Source organism: Dendrobates tinctorius, unplaced genomic scaffold (assembly GCF_039654945.1).
Source record: "Dendrobates tinctorius isolate UK_male_01 unplaced genomic scaffold, ASM3965494v1 ptg000208l, whole genome shotgun sequence".
NCBI classification, from domain to species: domain Eukaryota; kingdom Metazoa; phylum Chordata; class Amphibia; order Anura; family Dendrobatidae; genus Dendrobates; species Dendrobates tinctorius.
Window position 1 is genome coordinate 9,093,127 of NW_027361875.1, and position 23,119 is coordinate 9,116,245.

Here is a 23,119-nt window from a genome sequence, read left to right on the forward strand (position 1 = left end):
GGTGCTGCTTTACTGCATCTGGCACAGGGAGTCTTGAATATGTAAGGAATACAATGAAATTTCAAGACAGTAAAGGCATTCAGGAGTGAAATATGCTGCCCAGTGTCAAAAACCTTGGTCTGAGTCCTCCAACATAATTATGACCCAAAACAAAAAGATATAAACATCCAAGAATTGCTAAGAAAAAAAACATTGGTGTCAGAGAAAACTGCCAGAGGGGTTGCGCAGTCCCCACCATTGTCACCACTTTGTCACAGATGACACCAGGGAGATCCCACTGCTGTCACCAGTTTGTCAGGGGAATGCTACTCCGCTGCTGTTGTGAGTTCATTTTTCCCTTCACCATTGAGGTCTGATGAACTCCCTCCTCTGGTGAAGGAAGGTAGTGAGGCTGATTACCAAACACCTGGGCAGCTAGATGATGACTGGGTGGCTGGAATTGAGGACTGGATATTAGGCAGCCGACGCTCTTCTGCCTTGCTGGTGATCCTGCTGGATTCTTGGAGACCAGTCTGATTCCTGCGTCTCAAAGCTAAGTTTTTCTGCTCTGCTTTGTACTCTTCAGTTTTGTTTTTGGTTTGCCTTGTTTTTTGGGAGTTCTGCCATCCCCGGCCGGGGGTGAGATGAATACCATTTTTGTCTCTGATCTGTTGATCTTTTACTCTGTCTTCAGAATATACCTGAGAGCTGATGTAGTCTTTTGAAGCCTAGCGACTTCAGGGCCTGTTTTTCCTATCAGTCGGTTGGCTCATTTTGGATAGGGTTTTTGCGGATGGCAGACAGCAGCTTTCCTATCCTGTCCTATTTAGTTAGCTTGGGCCCCATCATTTGCTCAACCTATCTTTCTATCTGTGTTAGTGTTTTCATCTTGCTTCACCGTCATTATATGTTGGGGGCTGCCTATTGCTTTGGGGTCTGCTCTGGGGCAGTTTAGTTTTTCCCCTTTCTGTCTTTAGGCTATGTAGTTCTCCGGCTGTGATCGAGGGGTCTAGGGCACCGTAGGAACCCCCCACGGCTACTGCTAGTTGTTGTGGATAGGTTCAGGGGTCTGCAATCCGATAGCTGCCAACCTCTCTGGTTTTTCTGGACTTAGCTAGTATTTTGTTTTTTCCTCCTTCGGTGACTCATCATAACACGCTGCCTTCAATCATAAGGGCAATTACGCAATTGACTGATGAGGGATGGATGCAGACACCGCTGTTTCCACTACCAGGCTGGTCATTGGGGCAGCTCACAGTGCGCATATGGTATATACACCTCCGATTCCAGCAAATTGAATATATATTAATATAGTTTTGTATCATTTTGTATCATCTTTGTATATTTTCATAAATACTGTCTACCTTTTTAGATTAAATATATAAAATGTAATAGCTCTGTTCCTCTTGATCTGTAAGCCGCAGCCCTGAAGCCATACGCTACCTGTCACAGGTATTCAACTGGCCTGCATAAACGATTGGTGGTAGCAAGTGGATCCTTTAATATATACAGTGGATACAGAAAATATTCAGATCCCTTTAAATTATTCACTCTTTGTTTCATTGCAGCCATTTAGTAAATTCAAAAAAGTTCATTTTTTTCTGATTATTGTACACTCTGCACCCCATCTTAACTGAAAAAAACAGAAATGTAGAAATTTTTGCAAATTTATTGAAAAATAAAAACTGAAATATCACATTGTCATAACTATTCAGACCCTTTGCTCAGTATTGAGTAGAAGCACCCTTTTGAGCTAGTACAGGCATGAGTCTTCTTGGGAATGATGCAACAAGTTTTTTCACACCTGGATTTGGGGATCCTCTGCTATTCTTCCTTGCAGATCCTCTCCAGTTCCTTCAGGTTGGATGGTGAACGTTGGTGGACAGCCATTTTCAGGTCTCTCCAGAGATGCGCAATAGGGTTTAGGTCAGGACTCTGGCTAGGCCAGTCAAGAATGGTCACAGAGCTGTTCTGAAGCAACTCCTTTGTTATTTTAGCTGTGTGTTTAGGGTCACTGTCTTGTTGGAAGGTGAACCTTCGGCCAAGTCTGAGGTCCAGAGCACTCTGGAAGAGGTTTTCATCCAGGATATCTCTGTACTTGGCTGCATTCATGTTTCCTTCAATTGCAACCAGTCATCCTGTCCCTGCAGCTGAAAAACACCCCCATAGCATGATGCTGCCACCAACTTGTTTCACTGTTGGGATTGTATTGGGCAGGTGATGAGCAGTGCCTGGTTTTCTCCACACATACCGCTTAGAATTATCACCAAAAAGTTCTATCTTTGTCTCATCAGACCAGGGAATCTTATTTCTCATAGTTTGGGAGTCCTTCATGTGATTTTTACCAAATTCTATGCGGGCTTTCATATGTCTTGCACGTAGGAAAGGCTTCCGTCGGGCCACTCTGCCATAAAAGCCTGACTGGTGGAGGGCTGCAGTGATAGTTGACTTTGTGGTACTTTCTCCCATCTCCCTACTGCATCTGTGGAGCTCAAACACAGTGATCTTGGGGTTCTTCTTTACCTCTCTCACCAAGGCTCTTCTCCCATGATTGCTCAGTTTGGCTGGATGGTCAAGTCTAGGATGACTTCTGGTGGTTCTAAACTTCTTCCATTTAAGGATTATGGAGGTTACGTGCTCTTAGGAACCTTGAGTACTGTAGAACTTCTTGTGTAACCTTGGCCAGAACTGTGCCATGCCACAATCCTGTCTCTGAGCTCCTTGGCCAGTTCCTTTGACCTCATGATTCTCATTTTGTCTGACATGCACTGTGAGCTGTGAGGTCTTATATAGACACGTGTGTGCCTTTACAAATTAAGTCCTATCAGTTTAATTAAACACAGCTGGACTCCAATGAAGACGTAGAACCACCTCAAGTAGAATCTCAAGGAAATGGACATCATGTGACTTAAATATGAGTGTATGAGCAAAGGGTTTGAATACTTATGACCATGTGATATTTCAGTTTTTCTTCTTTAATAAATTTGCAAAATTCTCTACATTTGTTTTTTTCTGTCAAGATGGGGCGCAGAGTGTATATTAATGAGAAAAAAATGAACTTTTTGGAATTTTCCAAATGGCTGCAATGAAACAAAGAGTGAAACATTTAAAGGGGTTTGAATACTTTCTGTACCCACTGTATATATACAGCTCTGGCAAAAATTAAGAGACCACTTCACAGTTTTATACAAATCAGCTTCTCTACATGTCTGACAGCTATTCCATTCCAGTGTCAGTTGAATTCCAACCAGAGTACACCTCATTTTACTTAATGTGATCACATGAACGAAATCTTATTCAACGAAGGAAAGTATAAAAAACCTTGTTGTGGTGTTCCCAATCCTCTTGCAATAGGACAAGCTGATTGACAAAAGAAGTGCTAGTAATATCCCAAAAGTAACAGGAATGAAAAAATAACTTTTAACCATGCCAAAGGAGTTGAAAAGAAAAGTCTTGAGTGAGGAAAATAAGGGCTCAATTCTGGCTTTACTAGCAAAGGGATACAGTGAGCGTCATGTTGCCTCCATCCTTAAAATTTCTAACACGGCAGTCCACTACAACAAGGTCAAGCAGCAGACATTGGGGACAACAAAGCTACAGACAGGCTGAGGGCGAAAACAACTCTCTACTGACTGAGATGACCATCATCTTATTTGAATGTCACTCAGCAACCTCAGGATCAAGTGACCTACAAAAGGAATGGCAAATGGCAGCTGGGGTGAAGTGCACGGCAAAAACTCAAGTCATGTAAAGATAGATAAAAAGTCTATCATCAATGAGACGTAAAGGAGAGCCAGGCTGAAGTTTGTCAAAGACCATAAGGATTGGACCATAGAGGACTGGAGTAAGGTAATCTTCTCTTATGAGTCTAATTTTCAGCTTTGCCCAACACCTGGTTGTCTAATGGTTAGACGGAGACCTGGAAAGGCAAACAATCCACAGTGTCTTGCACCCAGTGTGAAATTTGGTGGAGGATTAGTGATGATCTGGGGATGCTTCAGCAAGGCTGGAATTGGGCAGGTTAATCTTTGTGAAGGACGTATGAATCAAGCCGCATACAAGGTTATCCTGGAAAAACAGTTGATTCCTTCTGCTCAGGAAATGTTCCCCAACTCTGAGGACTGTTTTCTCCAGCAGGACAATGTGCCATGCCACACACTAGGTCAATCAATGTGTGGATGAAGGACCACCACATCAAACCCCTGTCATGGCCAGCCCAATCTCCAGACCTGAACCCCATTGAAAACATCTGGAATGTAATGAAGGTGAAAATTATCAAACAAAGAAGAACTGCTTACATTTTTGTACCAGGAGTGGCATAAGGTCACCCAAAAGCAGTGTGAAAGATTGGTGGAAAGCATGCCAAGATGCATGAAAGCTGTGATTAAAAATCATGGTTATTCCACAAAATATTGATTTCTGAACCCTTCCTGAATTAAAACATTAGTATTGTTGTTTCTAAATGATTATGAACTTGTTTTCTTAGCATTATTTGTGGTCTGCAAGCACTGCATGTTTTGTTCTTTTGACCATTTCTCATTTTCTGAAAATAAATACCAAATTTAGTGATTGGAAATTTGAAGACATGTCAGTAGTTTATAGAATAAAGGAGCAATTTACTGTTTGCTAAACATATACCTATAAAGAGAAAAATCAGACAAACTGAAAATTTTGCAGTTGTCTCTTAATTTTTTCCAGATCTGTATATATATATATATATATATATATATATATATGTACACACTATATATATATGTACTATATACATACAGTATATATATACAGTATATTTATAAAAGGATCCACTTGCTACCACCACCAATCTTTTATACAGGCCAATTGGATACCTGTGGGCGTATGGCTTCAGGGCTGCGGTTTACAGAGCAAGAGGAACAGAGCTATTACATTTTATATATTTAAACTAGAAAGGTAGAAAATGATACAAATCATATATACACAGCACAAAACAATATGCAGTATGCAATTACATGAAAGTAAAAAGTTTTCTTACAGGGTGTGGCCAAAATATCTGTGGACAGGTGCAGAAATCCCATTGAGAGCTACAGAAATTGTTTCTTTGCAGTGATTGCCTCAAAAGGTTGTGCAACAAAGTATTAAGTTAAAGTACCATCATTATTGTCCAAGCCTTTTTCATTAGTGTTTAATTTATTTTACTGGTGAACCAACATTCAAAAGCGAAGTCTGATTGTCATTCATTAAATTTAATTAGAAAATGACTTTAGCTATTTCAAATTATTTCAGTGACCATGGTGGGTTCTTCTTACTTTAACAGAACGTTGTCCATGTATGTACATCTTCTTTCAATTTTATCAGTTTTAAAGCTATGACACTATGAAATAATACAATGAGGGAAGTTAGGAGACAGGTAAAGGTATGGCATCCCTCATGAATACACCAAGCTACTAAACACGAGTCCAGTGGATTGTGATAAATACTATTATTTTTTGTGATTTTTAGTATACCAATACTTCAGACTTGAGGAACATTTTATGTAAAATAAAGTGTTTTATATTATTATGTAACAGCACTTTGTTATTTTCCTTTTTAATGCTCCTCTCCATATTAAACCTGCAATTACATACCAACAAATTCTCCTGTACCAAGCAAGAATTACAAGGAAGCCTTCTGCAATCTGTATTGGAGAGAATCACCTATGTATGTGTACACATTGAGGAATTGCAGCAAATTTTTCTGAACTAAAAACAAGTGTGTGGGCAAGAAAAACACTGCAAAAATGCTTTGATGGTTCAAATCCACAAAGAAAAAATAAAGTCTGTGTATGAGATTTCAGAAATATCAGAAACTAGCTGAAGAGCCCGGCGCTGCCCGGGCATAGTAACTAACTATGGTTAGTTATAACAAATTATGATTATATCTATATATAAAGCTGAGTGTATAGCCCAGCCTACTCCGCATAGCCACATTCACGATAATATCCCACATCATCCCGTCAGCCAGAGCTACCGGACTACTACCCCTAATATCCCACATCGTCCTGGCAGCCCGAGCCACTGCACTACTACCCCTAGTATCCCACATCATCCTGTCAAAGCCACTAGACTACTACCCCTAATATCCCACATTATCCTGTCAGCCAGAGCCACCGGAAAACTACCACTAATATCCCACATCATCCCGTCAGCCAGAGCCACCGGACTACTACCCCTAGTATCCCACTTCATCCCATCAGTCAGAGCCACCGGACTACTACCGCTAATATCCCACATCATCCCGTCAGCCTGGGGTTAGAACCAGAGTGCTGAGTGGAGCGGTCCTAGCTTACATACCGGGAATCTCTTTAAGAGAGGCCTGGCATCAGAACCAGAGCGCTGAGAGATTTACCCTAAGTTCCATACCAGAGATCCCTTTAAGCGAGGCCTGGGGTCAGTACCAAAGTGTAGAGTGGATTTGCCCTCATTTCCATACCGGGGATCCCTTTAAGAGGGGCCTGGGGCCAGAATCAGAGCATAGAGTGAATTTGCCTTCACTTCCATACCGGGGATCCCTTTAAGAGGTGCCTGGGGTCAGAACCAGAGCGCTGAGTGGAATTGCCCTAACTTCCATACCAATGATCCCTTTAAGAGAACCTGGGATCACAACCAGAGCGCTGAATGGATTTGCCCTGACTTGCATACCAATGATTCCTTTAATAGAATCCTGGGGTCAGAATCAGAGCACTGAGGGATTTGCCCTAACTTCCATACAGGAAATCCCTTTAAGAGATCCTGGGGTCAGTACCAGAGCATTTGAAGACAATTGCCCTGACTTCCATACCGTGGATCATGTTAAGAGAGCCTAGGGTCAGAACCAGAATGCTGAGTGGAATTGCCTTAACTTCCATACCGGGGATCCCTTTAAGAGAGGCCTAGGGTCAGAACCAAAGCGCTGGATGGATTTGCCCTGACTTCCATACCAATGATCGCTTTAATAGAAGCCTGGGGTCAGTACCAATGCAAAGAGTGGATTTGCCCTCACTTCCGTACCAATGATCCCTTTAAGAGACCCTGGGGTCAGAACCACAGCGCTGAGTGGAACTGTCCTAACTTCCATACCGGGGATCCCTTTAATAGAGGCCTGGGGTCAAAACCAAAGCGCTATATGGATTTACCCTGACGTCCATACTAATGATCCCTTTAACAGAAACCTGGGGTCAGAATCAGAGCGCTTAGGGATTTGCCCTAACTTCCATACCGGAGATCCCTTTAAGATGGAAGATGTGCTATGGGGTGGAGGATGTTTGATGGGTATATGGGCACGGGACTATGGGATGGAGGATGTGTGATTAATTTCTGTCATGTGCTCTCTGGTCCTTTCTGGGGGCAGACAATTGATGGGAGCTTATGTTCCCGGGGATGCTAGATTTCTCCCACCCGGTCAGTGTCTGCATAGGTGTTGTCGTGGAGTCGGAAAACTGTTGCTCATAGAAACCAATCACAGCTCAGCTTCTTTTAAACAGCTCTGGTGAAATGAAAGATGCTTAGTAATTGGCTGCAAGGAAAACTGTTGCTCATAGCAACCATTCACAGCTCAGCTTCTTTTAAACAGCTCTGGTGAAATGAAAGATGCTTCATGATTGATTAGTGATACACACATACACTCATACATTCAATTTTATATATAAAGATGTCATTCACTTTTTTGGCACTGAAAACTGCAGTTTTACCCTTGAAAGACGCACAAAAAATCTGAGTGCAAAACACAGCATGTGAACAAGCCCATATTCTTTGGTCCAGCTTAACCTTACCTCCAGAAAGGGTCATCAATTTATGACTTGTTTACATAGAAGGCTTGTATCACTGTATTGTTGAGATGTATCCACGTTGTACAGTGTAAAAACTCTATTGATTGGCATTCCATTGTCTTGTGTTTATCTCTAGGCAATGATCGTGCTTGGCTCATCAGCATCAGTTCCCACACTGGTCCACGGAGCTTCCATTGTTTGCTGGCACTCATGGTAGATGACTAGATGGTTGTACAGCCTCCTCTTGTCAATAGAATAAAACAAACCAATTTAAAAGCTAATTTAGTAAATGGTAATAAGTCTTACAACTTAATTGAGAGAACTCATCATTTTCCATTGCAACTCCTATAAATTTGGCTGTTTCTAAAGTTTATTTTGTTTAGTTTTTACATATTTTTGTGCTGTTTTTTTAAAGAGAAAGATTGCCAGAAGATTGGGCACAATCAACATATATAGACAGCTTAAAGGGGCATTCCAACTATTGACATTGGAAGGGACCCTCAACTAATGAGAGAACTGGGGTTTGATATGCTTGTTTATTTCTGTAACCTCACCCCCATAGAAATTTATAGTAAGCATAGCATTCTTGCTCAACCTGCTCTCCCCACTTTTCTCTATTTTGCCCATTAAAATTGACACAAAGAGAATCACAGGATCCCCATTCTCCTAGCGGAAAAGGTGAGTCATGGACTATGGATATGCCATAAACGCCAGCGGTCGGAAATACCCCTTTATGGCTTTCTTCACAAATACTATTTTTTTGCTTTTTTTTGGCTTTTACAAAAACACCATTAGTTGGAGTTCTTTTTTTAACTAGTGTCATTTGGGTTGCGTTTCAATTTCAAGACATTATTTTTTACATAAAATACCTGTAAAAGTTTGTATCTTTTCTATAATATACGGTACCTAAAATTAAGAATTAAAAAAAAATACCTGTAAAAATCACCATTTTTTATGGGAAAATAGCTGAAAAAAATGTTAGCTCTATTGTATACTAGATTCTGGAAAAAAAAATTGCTTTGGATCTAAAAGAAGCACAAACGGCCATATTTATCAAGACTTATACTCCAGTCTGAAAAAGAGACCATAGGAGTAACTTGTTTCATATTTTTCATTTATTATGTTGGCGAATTTTAGCATCTCCAAAAGTCAGAAAATAAATCTACACCTCCTACCAACAGGTGGAGATTTGTGCCAACCTTTGAGACATTTTCTAGAGCAAAGATTAATATATTGGTCTAAAAATTGTTGGCTATGCTCTCTTCACGTATCCCATGCTTGTTTTTGAAACCTTTGGCGAGCATGGTATATAAATCCACTTTTGACTTTTTGTGGCTCAAAGTTTGCCAAAAACTAGGGTAATTATTCTCTGTAAAAATGTGGACTACTATATGAAGAAATTTCCACAATAAAAAAAGTTGGTCCACTGTATTAACCAGTTTTTGGCTTTTATTGACGTGATCAAAGGTCACGATTCATCATTTGAGGGGGTTTTTAAGTCACTTTTCTTTTTTTGTCTTGTGGTATTTGTAGACATTCTTCAACATTGTGTATGTGGTTCATAAATTTTGTGCAAAATAAGAAAATGCTCATTTTTTCATTTTAACCTTTTTTTGCACCTTTTAAGAGAAAAAAGTGCAAAAAAATAGGTCATTCATAACATCACTTTAAGGGTTGACTGGAGTACATTTGTACAACAATTTTGTGACTTTTTAAATATTCACAATTCATAAATTAGCTCAAAACATCTGGAAACTGCAAACCAAGACCACAATGTCCAACATAAAAACAGGCAAATACATATAAAACAGAGTTTGAAAAAGGCACAAAGATAAACAAGAAAAGGAGACAAATTGAAAACAGGCAAAAACAACCAAAAAGTAGATTAAAAATGCATAAATGCAATAATGAATTGTTTCTAAGTTTGTAAAAGTTGCAACGTGTATAAAAAAAATTTAACCCCTTAATGACCAGAGGGTTTTTTTGGCGTTTTCCTTTTTTACTCCACATTCTTCCCAGAACCATAAATTTTTTATTTTTTTGTTCAATATGGCCATAACAACCCCATTGGTTTTACCATGTTGTGTACTGGAGAACGGGAAAAAAATCCAAGTGCAGTGAAATTGCAAAAAAAAATGCAATCTCACAGTTGTTTTTTGTTTTGCTTTTTTACTATGTTCACTAAATGCTAAAACTGACTTGCCATTATGATTCACCAGGTCATTATGAGTTCATAGACACTAAACATGTCTAGGTTCTTTTTTATTTAAGTGGTGAAAAAAAATTCCAAATTTTACTAAAAAAATGCTCCATTTTCCGACACCCATAGTGTCTCCATTTTTCGTAATCTCAGGTCGGGTGAGGGCTTATTTTTTGTGTGCTGAGCTGACATCTTTTGGTTGCCCATTATTGTATTTTATTGCAATGTAGCGGCGGCCAAATAAACGTAATTCTGGCGTTTTGACTTTTTTCTTGTTACGCCGTTTAGTGATTGGGTTAATTCTTTTTTTATATTGATAGATCGAGTGATTCTGAACCTGGCGATACCAAATATGTGTATGGTTTTTTTTATTGTTTTATTTTGAATCGGGTGAAAGGGGGGTGATTTGAACTTTTGGATTTTTTTATTTTTTTAAAAACAATTTTTTTTATTTTTCTGCATGCTTCAATAGTCTTTATGGGAGACTAGAAGCTTCAGTTGTACGATTGGCTCTTCTACATACAGGTGATGATCAAAATCGCCTGTATATAGCACCACCGGGGATGGCGCTCATAGCAATCCAGCAATGACAAACATAGAGATCTGCAGGAGACATCTGGTTGTCATGCCGTCCCATCGGTGACCCGCGATCACGTAACAGGGGTCACCGATGGGCGGGATTTCCGGTGCACTTGCTGGAATCGCAAGTTAAATACCGCTGTCAGAGTTCAGAGTTCCACCCATGGCTGTCCCTGGCACAAATCAGCTGACATGTGCCTAGAAAGGGTGTGGGCTCAGTGCCGGAGCCTGCACCAAACAGGGGGAGTCCAGAAAGGGGTTAATATTGATGTATTATACTCACAAAAAGTGTAGAAATTGCACATGTTTAAACAAGCGGACGCATGTCCTGGGACTTTTAGAAAAATATATTTTTGCAGTTTAAAAAAATCCCTGTCACCAAGTGGTTTATCTTAAGAAAAAAGAGTTTACTCAACCTCCAGTGCTCAGTGTCCACTGCTGCTCCCGATGTATGTTATTTTCCGCAGTTCTGACATTACATAAATCAGTGAGCACAGCTGTTCATGCTGTCTACTCTATTTTACTGAGCTCAGTTATTAGCTACAGTACTATCAATGTGATGTCAGCGCTGCAGACAACAGCAGACACCAGGAGCAGTAGCAGAGACTCAGTGCTGTACCTAGGAAGGGTGAATAAGGAAAGTTTGGGTTTTTAACCCCTTTCCAACATCGGGCGAAATAGTACACCAAATGTCAGACTCTCTCCCTTTGATGTGGGCTCCGGCGCTAAGCCCACATCTTTTCTGGCTCATGTCAGCTGTTTTGAACAGCTGACATGTGCCTCTAACAGTCGTGGGTGGAATCGTGATCCTCCTGTGTCTGTTAACCTGTTAAATGCCGCTGTCAAACTCTGACAGCGGCATTCAATAAGCGTTTCCGGCAAGTGCAACTGAAATCCTGCCCATCGGTGACCCCGTGCACATTGATGCGTTTTTTACCGTGAAAAAAACGCATTGCGGTAAAAAACGCAGCATGCTCATTAATTTTGCGGATTTTTCTGCGGTTTTGGCTTCTTCCATGCGTTTTGAAACCGCTGGGGAAAAAAACGCATCAAAACCAAAAAACGCGCAAAAACCGCCGCGGAAAAATAGGTGCGGTTTCTGGGAAGGGAATCAGGTTTTTGAGCAGAAATTTTCTGCTACGTGTGCACTTAGCCTAAAAGTGTAATCTTCATTTTAATTTTTATTTCATAAATCAATAGTTCACATGAAAATAAGAAACTTTGTAATACATATATATCTGATCAGAGAATTCTGCTTCTTTCTTCTCCAGGACTGATCAGGCATTTTAAAAAATTCTCAATTCCCGGGTAAAATTTGTATTCAGTGAAGAGAGAATGTTACACTACTGAGATAGGAGATGACAGATTTGTAAGCCAAAACCGGGAAAAATACAGAAGTGGTGATGTGTTTCTATTATACTTTTCCTCTGATTGTTCCTCTGCTGATTTTGGCTTACAGATACTGATGTAAAATACTGACCAAATACTGAACTTGTGAACATAGCCTAAAAGCAGAGGTCCCCAACCAGTAGCTTGGGAGCCACATGTGGCTGGCGGTCCCATGAATTGTGGCTTGCGGCTGTCTGCCAGCTTGGTGCATTAGCTCCGGGTCTAGAAAACAGGTATGAAGAGCACATCTAAAAATGGTGAATTTTGTGAGTAGCCCTGCACAGAAGAGCAGATGTGGATGCACATACACTGGTCTTAGGGGATTATAGATGCTTTGGGTGTGGTACGCTGGAGGATGATACTACCTGTTAGAGGAGGTGCTCAAAGCTGGATGTGACAGAATACTGAGTGGGGGTATTGTGGGAACCCCTGGATCTCAGTGTACTGCTTTGGAGTGATTTCTGAGGAAAAGCTTTGGTTATCATTATACCTGTAATGGGGCCTTTGGTTGACACTACTTTGAAGGTGGTGAGAGCTGGATGTGGCTCGCGCCCCTCTCTCTGTGCTGATTGTGGCTCACGACCCTATCTCTAAGCTGAATGTGGTTCTCAAGGTCAGAAAGATTGGGGACCACTGCCTAAAAGAGCGAATTGTGATTGTAACATAATTTCGCAAAATACAATAAATTATTATAAATGTGTTCAAATTGGTTTTCTGAGTTATGAATTTATCACTTTTAAGTTTTATGATTTAGTTTTAGAAAACAAATTAAAAAAAAATGTCTGGAATTTGTGGCATCCTTGGCACGAATCTTCCGCTGACTATGGCATATATTTTACTGCTGCTGTCTTCTAAGTCACTTTTGCCATTTTGCTCTTGACAAAGGTTCCACATAATCCTGGTCTTATGAGTTTCACTAGAGAAACCTGCATTGACTTTAGGAAGTTACAAATGTCAGTGTTAACAGACTGAAACCAGGGATGAATCTCGACTTCTAATTAGCGGGGACAAGACAGTTACATAAAGGGTATTGTCCATATTATCCTTTGGATATTCCACATAGTTATATCATAAATATCTGATAGATTCAGGACTCACCTCTGAATCCCACACGTAGTGAAGTTTGGAGATCTCAGAGGCGGGAGAAGGATGTATGAGACATGAGTAATGCAGACTTTCTAACAAAAAAAAAAAACAAACAGAAAAATGCAGCATGAGAAAAAACATTTTTGAAATATTTTGGAAGTTATATCTCTGGGTAAATGTTTAGTGAAATATATAAATTCTGAAAAGTCAAAGAATACAAAAAATAATCATTACATTTCGTCATGTTACCTGCCGTCGTCATTGACACCCTATATGCACAGGTAGTACATTGGCATATCTCATACTTAATAAATATCTCATTCAATCCTAAAGCATTGTAAACAAAATAAATTAAATAATGTAAAGGATAAGTTAAAAAAATACTAAATTATTTAAAACAGTTATTATTAAATATTAAACAGAATATATACAGAACATATACATATTAGGCATCTACTAATCATTACAATCCAAGTAATAAGTACTTATGAAACATATAATTTTAAGCATTCAAAGAATGGTGTAATCAAAACAATGTTTTACATTATGAACTACATACCATATGCCATATTATGTGCCAAAAAATTATACCAAAAATATATCTTAAAATGCAAAAAAACATAAAAAAGATGTCCCTCTGATTGCATTGATCCATGAATTTGTTCATACAAAAACAGAAAAAAGTCGCAATGACCAAAGACACTTGTCTGAAACGTGTTTATTAAGATTTCCAAAGTTTTTTTACTGTATTGTTGCGACTTTTTTCTATTTTTGTATGAATAGATTTATGGCTTTTAATAGAAGGCTCTGATGTTGGAATTTCTTACATTTCCTATTTACCCATCCTGTGGCACTACAAGTTTCCATGCAATGGATCTTCCCATGGGTGAGCTGATTTTACATCTATATCTATCTATCTATCTATCTATCTATCTATCTATCCCATATCTATCTATCTATCATCTATCTATCTATCCCATATCTATCTATCTATCTATCTATCTATCTATATCTATATGTATATACTGTATATATAGTGTATTTGTGACCAAAATGATCTCTGTCTTTAAAAGGTTATGAATATATAAGAAATTTACCTGCAGTCCTATGTAAAGTGTGAAATTTTGATTCTCAGTCTGACAGTCACCCCTAATATATATATTCAAAGTTTTTGTTACATATAGACTTTAATAATTACTTGATCTGTATTTTACAATTAAATTGCTTAATGTAATAAATGATGAATGTAGCATATTATGCATCTCTTAAAGAAAGCCAATCCACCAAAATATATAAATATATGTGTCAAAATTAGCAAAACTTGGAATAAAACAATGATTTTTAGATGGCTGTTCCCTCAATTTACATAGAAATTAGGGTGAAAAGATGTCCTTTGTATAAAGTCTATGGTGAAAGAGGGAAAAAAGGAGAAAGAAAAGAATGAAACCAGTGGTCAGAGGAACAAAATAAGTTACAGACGGGCTCTTATCGGGATAATCTGGCCATTTTTATTCCCTCTTAGACAGCTTTTCTTATTCAGAGTGAAAGTAAATATGTCCCTTATCGACAGAAGCATGGCTCTTTTCAACAGGTCCTGGGGAGATAGTGTAAAGGCTGAATTGCTTGTACTATCTCACACAGGGCAGGTGGATGCAAATGAAATCTGGGTAGAAAATATCCTGAATAATGCAAAACCAAAGATTTCTATCACCCAACCATCAGCCATCATGAATAAAAGTGAATCAATCATTTTAGTTATATAATTTGTGGTTGTAATTCACTTTGATGCATCCCTTAGTTACACTGAAGAAGGAAAGGGGGAGAGGAGAAGGAGGTGGGGGAGGGTCATTTTAGAAGGGAATGTTGGTCACTGCATGCCACCCAGGATGTTATTCACAAGTAACAATTCCCATTATCTGTTCCACTTCGGACTAATCAGACAGAATATGTAAAGATGAATCTTGTTTCCTGTTGTCATTGGGAGGTAAGGGTTATCTCTAGGGAGGAGTGAGGATAAGTGGAGGTGAGAGGAGGGGGTTTCGATTCCCATTAGGGTCTTAAGCACTTGACTCATTCTGGTACTTAGCGTGCTGTAGATTGGGACGGTGTGAATGCGGTTAGTTTATGTTTGTGTGTACACGGGGTGGCATGTTTATATAAACAGCTCCTCTCTGTAAGTGACACTAATATTTTGCCTAGACTGGAGAGAGGAAGCAGCAAAGTGCGGACCACAGGCTAAGCCACCATACCCCACATACCTCTCATACTTTTGGATTATTCCTTCTACAAAGATGTCCTCTTCCAGTAGACTAAGCTTCACAGTCCGGAGAATTTTGGATTTACCGGAATATGATGGCAACGTTATCCCAGCAGACCCATCCTTAAGGAGCTCTCCTTACCCAGATTGGATGGAGAATGAAAGGAACCATTATATATGTAAGTTGGAGCTGGTTTAAAATTTAATATAGAATGTCATAGTTTTTTATACCAAAACTGTTGTTGGGTTTTTGGGAGAATAGTATGCCACAAAGGTATAACTTTCTACTATTTGTAATGACTTTTTAAGTTTCTCTAGCAATTATGATTTCATGTCTACTTTTCCTTGATTGCTTGACTTTTTCTTTTACTTACATAGTATGTTTTATTATTTTTCAGCCTCCGATGAGAGTGGCTCAGAGACAACTTTAGCAGACACCATGCAGAGGTCTGAAAACACATCTCACAGCCATGAATCTGAGAAGAAGAAGAAGAAAAGGAGAGTCCTCTTCTCCAAAGCTCAAACCCTAGAGCTAGAGAGGAGATTTCGCCAACAAAGATATCTCTCAGCCCCTGAAAGGGATCAACTAGCACATATTCTACAACTCACACCAACGCAGGTGAAGATATGGTTCCAGAACCACAGATATAAGATGAAGAGAGCTAAGCCTGAGGTGAGCAGCTCTCCTCCACCTCTACTAAAGCATGTTGTGGTACCAGTACTGGTTAGAGATGGGAAGCCTTGCCATACTTGCTCTCCAGTCAGCACTACAGACAAGTTGCCCCTTTTTCCCACAATGCCACCTACAGGAGCTTTTAGTTTTGTCCACAGCTACCACCATAGCCAACATATACCTCACCCGTCCAGTCTTTCCTGGATATGGTGACCAATGACACTTCAAGAAGATCTCAAAAACTTATCGAAAGGTTATCAAAAGTGGAATGCCGAAAGACTCAAATATCCATCTAGGCATAAAAGTGGGCCAAAAACTATAGTTCAGAAAATTGCAGCATGGAACTTTATAGTTTTATCAGGTGATAAACTCTGAAAGAAATTTTGTTACCTATCAGTATTGCTAATAGTTTACCTACCACCATATATGTAAATATTGAGAGCTTTGTATTTGTGTACATAGAAATGATATAATGTGTCTACTTCCATTTAACGGCAAATTAAATGTGTTTTATTTCCAATGATTTGTGTTTATCCATGTCGTCTATAAAGAGGTAAGTGGAGGCAGCTTCACCAATAACCTGAGCGATTTCAGCATCAATATTATTGAGTAAACTTTTATGTGGTTCTTCTATTATAACTATTCATTGGGATTTATACCCTGAGTATGAGGTAGAAAAATGGATCTGAATTTGGACATATTTTAATGTCACACCGCACAGGTTGGAAAGCCATAACTACCAGGAAAGCAGGTCTATGGTTACTTGCATCACAAAACTTATCCATAGTAATAGTACCAGCAAATGTTGAAACTATGAAAACATAATGCAGATAATGTACAGGTTTTTAAGAGCTTTTAAATATTTTTAGTTTGTTAATTTTCTTTATTAACTTTTTTTATTGGACACGTGGATATATGATTCCCTCTGATGGTCCTCACATGTGTTCCTTGAGAATCTTTTCAATGTTTACATTTTTTCATTTAAACTTTACACACTTAATATTTTTTTTCCTTCTGATTACATTTTCCTCATAATTTTGTCTTTCAATCCATGAATCTTACGTTTATTAATGTACTTTAATAATGATATGTCAAAACCCCTCAGTAACAATAATAATGATATGTAGAAAACCCCTCAGTAATAATAATGTCATAATAATGATAAGTAATAATAATAATGTGTCATAATAATGATATGTGAAATCCCCTCAGTAACAATACTTTTCTGTATTTGTATATGTGTTTTCGGTATATATATATATATATATATATATATATATATATATATACTGTATATATGTATGTATTATTTATGTAGGGTTTTGATCTGACATTTATATATATGCTTGAGAAAGGTTGTGTAATAGGACCGAAACGTCGCCAAATGGACTAATAAAGTCCACCCTTTTTGCCTAATACTGTAATGCTGCATCTTTTTATCTTTATGTATCTGACGGTTATGGGATTGTCGGTCCAAGAGGCTTGTACATGAGTTTTTTTAATTGATTGCAATTTTTTTGCATGTTGTGGTGCTTCATTTTTCTCTATGTACTGTATGTGTGTGTATATATATATACCGTATAGATATAATTTTTTCTAATGATTTAAGCAGCAAGGGAAACACGTCAGAGGAAAGGGTAGTAAAGGATAACAAATACAGAAAACTACCTTTCAAGAAAGTAAAAACTCCACCTCTGGGGACGATTACTTGTACTAATATTACTCATCCACTTTCAATGAGAATGTGCCTATATGAATAAGTGACTACCATATGCGCTGATCTATAAATACCTAATGTCTTTTAAGCAAAAGTTTCTTTCCCAGTCCCTTTTGGTTAAAAAGAAATGATCAAATAAATCTACTAATTCGAAGTAAAGAAGGTTCAGACTTGCTGAATTGTGCTCAACCGCCATCACTTTCTTCCTGCAGATTTTACTCATCTTTCCCATACGACACTACATGGTAAATGGAAATGCCATCTTTGGATGTGGCAATCAGGTGGTTTTCTGACAGATCCTGAGAAAGAACTGACGAGTTCCCATTGATGTTTATTATGGAGCACACTCAGACTGGGTCACGGTTAGCAGTGGGGAACCACAGGGTCAGTTTTGGGCCCACTTCTTTTTAACATATTTATTAATGACCTTGTAGGGGGCATAGAGAGTGGAATTTCAATATTTGCAGATGACACTAAACTCTGCAGGGTAATCAATACAGAGGATGACAATTTTATATTACAGGAGGATTTATGTAAACTAGAAGCTTGGGCTGCTAAATGGCAAATGAGCTTTAATGGGGATAAATGTAAGGTCATGCACTTGGGTAGAACAAACAAGATGTATAATTATGTGCTTAATTGTAAAACACTGGGCAAAACTGTCACTGAAAAAGACCTAGATGTATGGATGGACGACAAACTCGCATTTAGTGGCCAGTGTCAGGCAGCTGCTGCAAAGGCAAATAAAATAATGGGATGCATTAAAAGAGGCATAGATGCTCATGAGGAGAACATAATTTTACCTCTATATAAGTCACTAGTGTGACCACACTTAGAATACTGTGTACAGTTCTGGTCTCCGGTGTATAAGAAAGACATAGCTGAACTGGAGCGGGTGCAGAGAAGAGCGACCAAGGTTATTAGGGAACTGGGGGGTCTGCAATACCAAGACAGGTTATTACACTTGGGGTTATTTAGTTTGGAAAATCGAAGGCTTAGGGGTGATCTTATTACAATGTATAAATACATGCGGGGACAGTACAAAGACCTTTCTAACGATCGTTTTACTCTTAGACCTGTGACGGGGAGAAGAGGGCATCCTCTACGTCTGGAGGAAAGAAGGTTTAAGCATACACACAGATGCGGATTCTTTACTGTAAGAGCAGTGAGACTATGGAACTCTCTGCCATATGATGTTGTAATGAGTGATTCCCTACTAAAATTTAAAAAGGGACTGTATGCCTTTCTTGAAAAGTATAATATTACAGGGTATATACACTAGTTTCCTTAATATTGTGTTGATCCAGGGAGCTAGTCTGATTGCCGTATGTGGAGTCGGGAAGGAATTTTTTTCCCCAATGTGAAGCTTACTGTTTGCCACATGGTTTTTTTTGCCTTCCTCTGGATCAACATATTAGGGCAAGTTAGGATAGGATATGGGTTGAACTAGATGGACTTAATGTCTTCCTTCAACCTTAATAACTATGTTACTATGTTACTATGTAAGCATAATAGAGAAGTGGAGTAATATTTTTTTTTACTTTCTGAAAAGACACAAAAATCTATGTAAATATTTAGTTTCCCTATGTGGCCATGTTCAATCTTTGTACAACATCAAGCCAAGAATAGGATCATGATTTATGTTAAGATAGTGGAAAATTCTACACATCATGCACGCCTAATATTACATAAAAAAAAAACTTTGGAAAAAAATGTTGTGTTCACATAGATGTCATGGAGTTGGTTTCAGTAGGATCTGTTACTAATGTGATCCGGTTTTCGGTTTAGATTGGTCTGTCAGACATTTATTTACTTTGCGTATTTATATAGCATCATCATATTCTGCAGCACAACCATCACCGCTGTCACTATTGGGGTTCACAATCTAGATTCCTTATCAGTATGTCTTTAGAGTGTGGGAGGAAACAGAAAAACCCAGATGGAACCCACGCAATGTTGTCCATGGTGGGATGTAAACTCAGGACCCTAGCTAGCACTGCAAGGCTGCAGAGCAAATCACTGAGCTTCTGTGGTTTTTGTTATTATTTAATGAAAAAGGGCAGCAGCGTCAGAAAGATGAAAAAAAAGTTGTTTTTTTTAAATTGTGAAACAATTATAATTTTTCATTTTTACACTATTGCCATATAGGAGGAGTGTAGGCATATATATCTGCCAAATGGCATTTGTCTATTCAAAGATATTAAGAAGATTTCAGGTAATGTGACCTGTAAAAACTTTTTTGATCGTGACAGCCATATGAGGCTACAGGGAATAACATGGAGCACAAAGTCTGTTTAAAACTCCAGTCCAAACACTTTGGGGCAGATTCATCAGACAGTTTTGCACCAGATACCTGACATTATCTTGTATTTAGCAAAACTTTTTTCAACTTTTGATTTTTGTTTAACCAGTTAGTCCAACTTTTTGAAAAGGGGGCAGAACTTAGCTGGAGAGAGTGTGCCTGAGCGCAGCCCAACAAATTTGTCATAACTTATGCCAAAACAATGTTGCAAATTTTGGCAGAAATGGACTCCAGTCCTTGATGCTGAAAGGGTCCATGACTCTTAAATTTGACGCTTCTTACCCCAGCACACCCTGGATCAAGACTAGAGTGCAAAACATCCCCCTCGATGAATCGGCTCCTAGATGCTTTCTTCTAATTAAATGTTTTTCAGGAAATTTTGTGCCCAAGAGAAGTTTGGTATAAAAAAATAAGCCAGACTATACTCACTGACCCTGAGTCCATCACTGGGTCTCCACCGCTGCTCTCCGTGTCATTGGCTGCAGCGCTGCCATCACAACAACAGCACAACAGTCAATCAGTGAGCTCAGCAGCTTGTGCCGCCAACTCAGGCAGAGCCACTGAGCTTGGCTATTAGCAATTCCAGACACTGGGTGTAGTGGCAAAGACTCAACAGGGCACCTGGAGAAAATGAATAGCACTTTTTTATGCCAAAAGTCGCCAAGAGAATGAAGATTTCCTAAAGGGACACCCCTTTTAACCCCTTAACAACCACCGATACGCCTTTTAAAGGCAGCAGTTAAGGGTACTTAACAGCCTTTTAATGGCGCTGAGAAATAAGAGTATAGCACCCTCCAGTGTCAGAAAATCTCTGGGGTCTTGGCCACACGGGGTAGCCGAGACCCTGGAGAACATGATCAGCTGTTATTCACCAATTAACGGCGATCACAAAAAAAAGTCAGATTTACAAATCATTTCTCTCTTCTCTGATATGATCTAGTATATCAAAGAAGAGAGAAATGGGGTCCCTCAAATCCCCCAGTACCATCCCTGGACTCTCCTGCTCCATCTACCGACCCTCCGCATCATCTTCCTGGAACAAGATGGCTGCCACATGCGCAATGAGCCTGCTGAGATCTGCAGGCCGGTACCTGGCAACAATAGGGATTTTTTCCTATTGATTCCTTTTGATCACTGTAATTTTTTCAATTCTTTGCAGTTAGGGTTGGGGTTAGGTTTGGAGTTGGGGTTAGGGTTGTGTTAAGGTTAGGTTTGGAATTAGAATTGGATTTTTTTCGAGAGTAAAAAAAACAAAATGATGATGATATGACAACTAGTGTTGAGCGCAAGTACTCGCTACTCGAATTTGCATCGGGTGGTCGGGTAAGCTCGTAGTATCGCAGATGTTTTTTGGGGTGTGTCTAGCATCCGCAAAACATGCGGGGCAGGGATTCTGGCATGTCACTCGAGCACCTGCAATATTTGGTGCATACCCGAGCATCTGATGCAAACTGCGCTCAACACTAATGATGATGTATTCAATATGACGACCTAATGTTAGCAAATTCTGTGTCGTACCTGTGGGTTAAAAATGCTCACAAAATCCCTGATTTCCAAAATGGTGTCACTTGTGGGGGATTTCCATTGTTTAGGCACATCAGGGGCTCTCCAAATGCAACATGGTGCCCGCTCTCAATTCCAGCCAATTTTGCGTTGAAAAAGTAAAATGGCGTTTCTTCTCTTAATAGCTTTGCCATGCACCCAAGCAGTGGTTTTCCCCCACATATGGGGTTTCTTTGTACTCAGGAGAAACTGCACAACAAATTATTTGGTCCATTTTCTCTTGTTACCCTTGAGAAAATAAAAAAGCTTTGGTCTAAAGTAATTTTTTTGTGAAAAAAGTTAAATGTTAATTTTCCTTTCACATTCCATTAATTCCTGTGAAGGGTTAATAAACGTCTTGAATGTGATTTTGAGCACCTTGATGGGTGCACTTTGTTGAATGGTGTCACTTTTGGGTTCTTTCTGCCATACAGGTCCCTCAAAATCATTTCAAATGTGAGGTGGTCCCAAAAAAATATTTTTGTAAATTTTGTTGGAAAACTGAGACTTCGCTGGTCAACTTTTAACCCTTCTAAAAATGATGTTTCAAAATTGTGCTGATGTAAAGTTGACATGTGGGTAATGTTATTTATGAACTATTTTGTGTGACATAACTCTCTGATTTAAGGGCACAAAAATTAAAATTTGAAAATTGCAAAATTTTCTAAATTTCTCTCAACTTTCCGTTTTTTAGCATAAATAAATATAAGACATATCAAATAAATTTTACCACTATCATCAAGTACAATATGTCATGACAAAACAGTTTCACAATCAGAGGGATACGTTGAAGCATTCCAGAGTTATAACCACATAAAGTGACAGTGGTTATAAATTTTAAAATTTAGCCTGGTCATTAAAGTCAAAATTGGCAAAGGGGGGTAAAAGCTTTTTGTAAAATAATTATTATAAAGTTTCCGAAAAGTTGAGTTGTATGCCTCATTAGTATGAAGTATAAAAAAACTATATTGTGGTACCATATTAGCCACAAAAATCTCATGTAAATGCTTTTATGCCACAAAAAGAAAGAAATATTCTAGGAGTGATACCTTTATTTGCTAACCAGAAAAATGTTATTTGCAAGCTACCAGAGCACAGTGACTCCTTCATTGGGCATTTGTAAACCTGCCGGTAGGAGCCACTGGGCTTTGATATCTTGCAAATAACATTTTTCTGGTTAGCAAATAAAGGTATCACTCATAGAATATTTCTGTCTTCTTGGGGCTTAAAAGTATTTACATCAATGCCTCATTAGCATATTCTCATCCCATAATTCTATGGACGAATAACCCAAAATTCTTAGCTGTATGGTACACTACACGGCAGCACACAGGCTTTTGACAAGCCCGATGCTGTGCCATGGTTCTTCCATTTCATTATTTAGGAGAACTTATGCACATCAGTCTTTATATGAGGTTTCATTAAAAGAAACTTTTAGCTATTGAAAAGTAATTCAGTCTATCATTCCAAATTTTCAGAGCTCTGCTAATGACCTTTCCGCCTTGTCCACTTCAGTTATAACTTTCTGCTATGCATTACATGGTAGCATATTCTTCTTATAGCACTGGAGAAGTGGTCAGCAATATAGCCCCCCCAAATGCAGAGTCTGGGCTGTAAAACAAATAATGTATTG

The 23,119-nt window shown here is 38.8% G+C and overlaps 1 protein-coding gene and 1 long non-coding RNA gene across 3 annotated transcripts in view; one reads left to right on the top strand and one right to left on the bottom strand.

Annotated features, from left to right (window-relative positions):
- LOC141058004 (uncharacterized) overlaps positions 1-13,089 on the bottom strand; it is a 41,221-nt gene extending 28,132 nt beyond the window's left edge. For both annotated transcript variants that reach the window (XR_012222071.1, XR_012222072.1), the window contains exons 1-2: positions 13,008-13,089; positions 7,745-7,984 (exon numbers count right to left, since the gene is read on the bottom strand). This is a non-coding gene — a long non-coding RNA (uncharacterized lncRNA). The remainder of the gene's footprint in view (positions 1-7,744; positions 7,985-13,007) is intronic.
- A 2,006-nt stretch (positions 13,090-15,095) lies between these two features.
- NKX2-8 (NK2 homeobox 8) lies at positions 15,096-16,445 on the top strand. Its single transcript, XM_073554133.1, has 2 exons — positions 15,096-15,431; positions 15,651-16,445. Exons 1-2 carry the CDS (start codon positions 15,287-15,289, stop codon positions 16,136-16,138), a joined length of 633 nt encoding a protein of 210 aa, XP_073410234.1. The 5' UTR covers positions 15,096-15,286; the 3' UTR covers positions 16,139-16,445.
- The last annotated feature ends 6,674 nt before the right edge of the window (positions 16,446-23,119 follow it).

Excerpts from the sequence above, each read along its gene's own strand:
- NKX2-8 (XM_073554133.1), top strand. The coding sequence starts at position 15,287 with ATGTCCTCTTCCAGTAGACTAAGCTTCACAGTCCGGAGAATTTTGGAT. Across the intron at positions 15,432-15,650 it reads TGAAAGGAACCATTATATAT|CCTCCGATGAGAGTGGCTCA; the intron begins GTAAGTTGGAGC and ends ATTATTTTTCAG.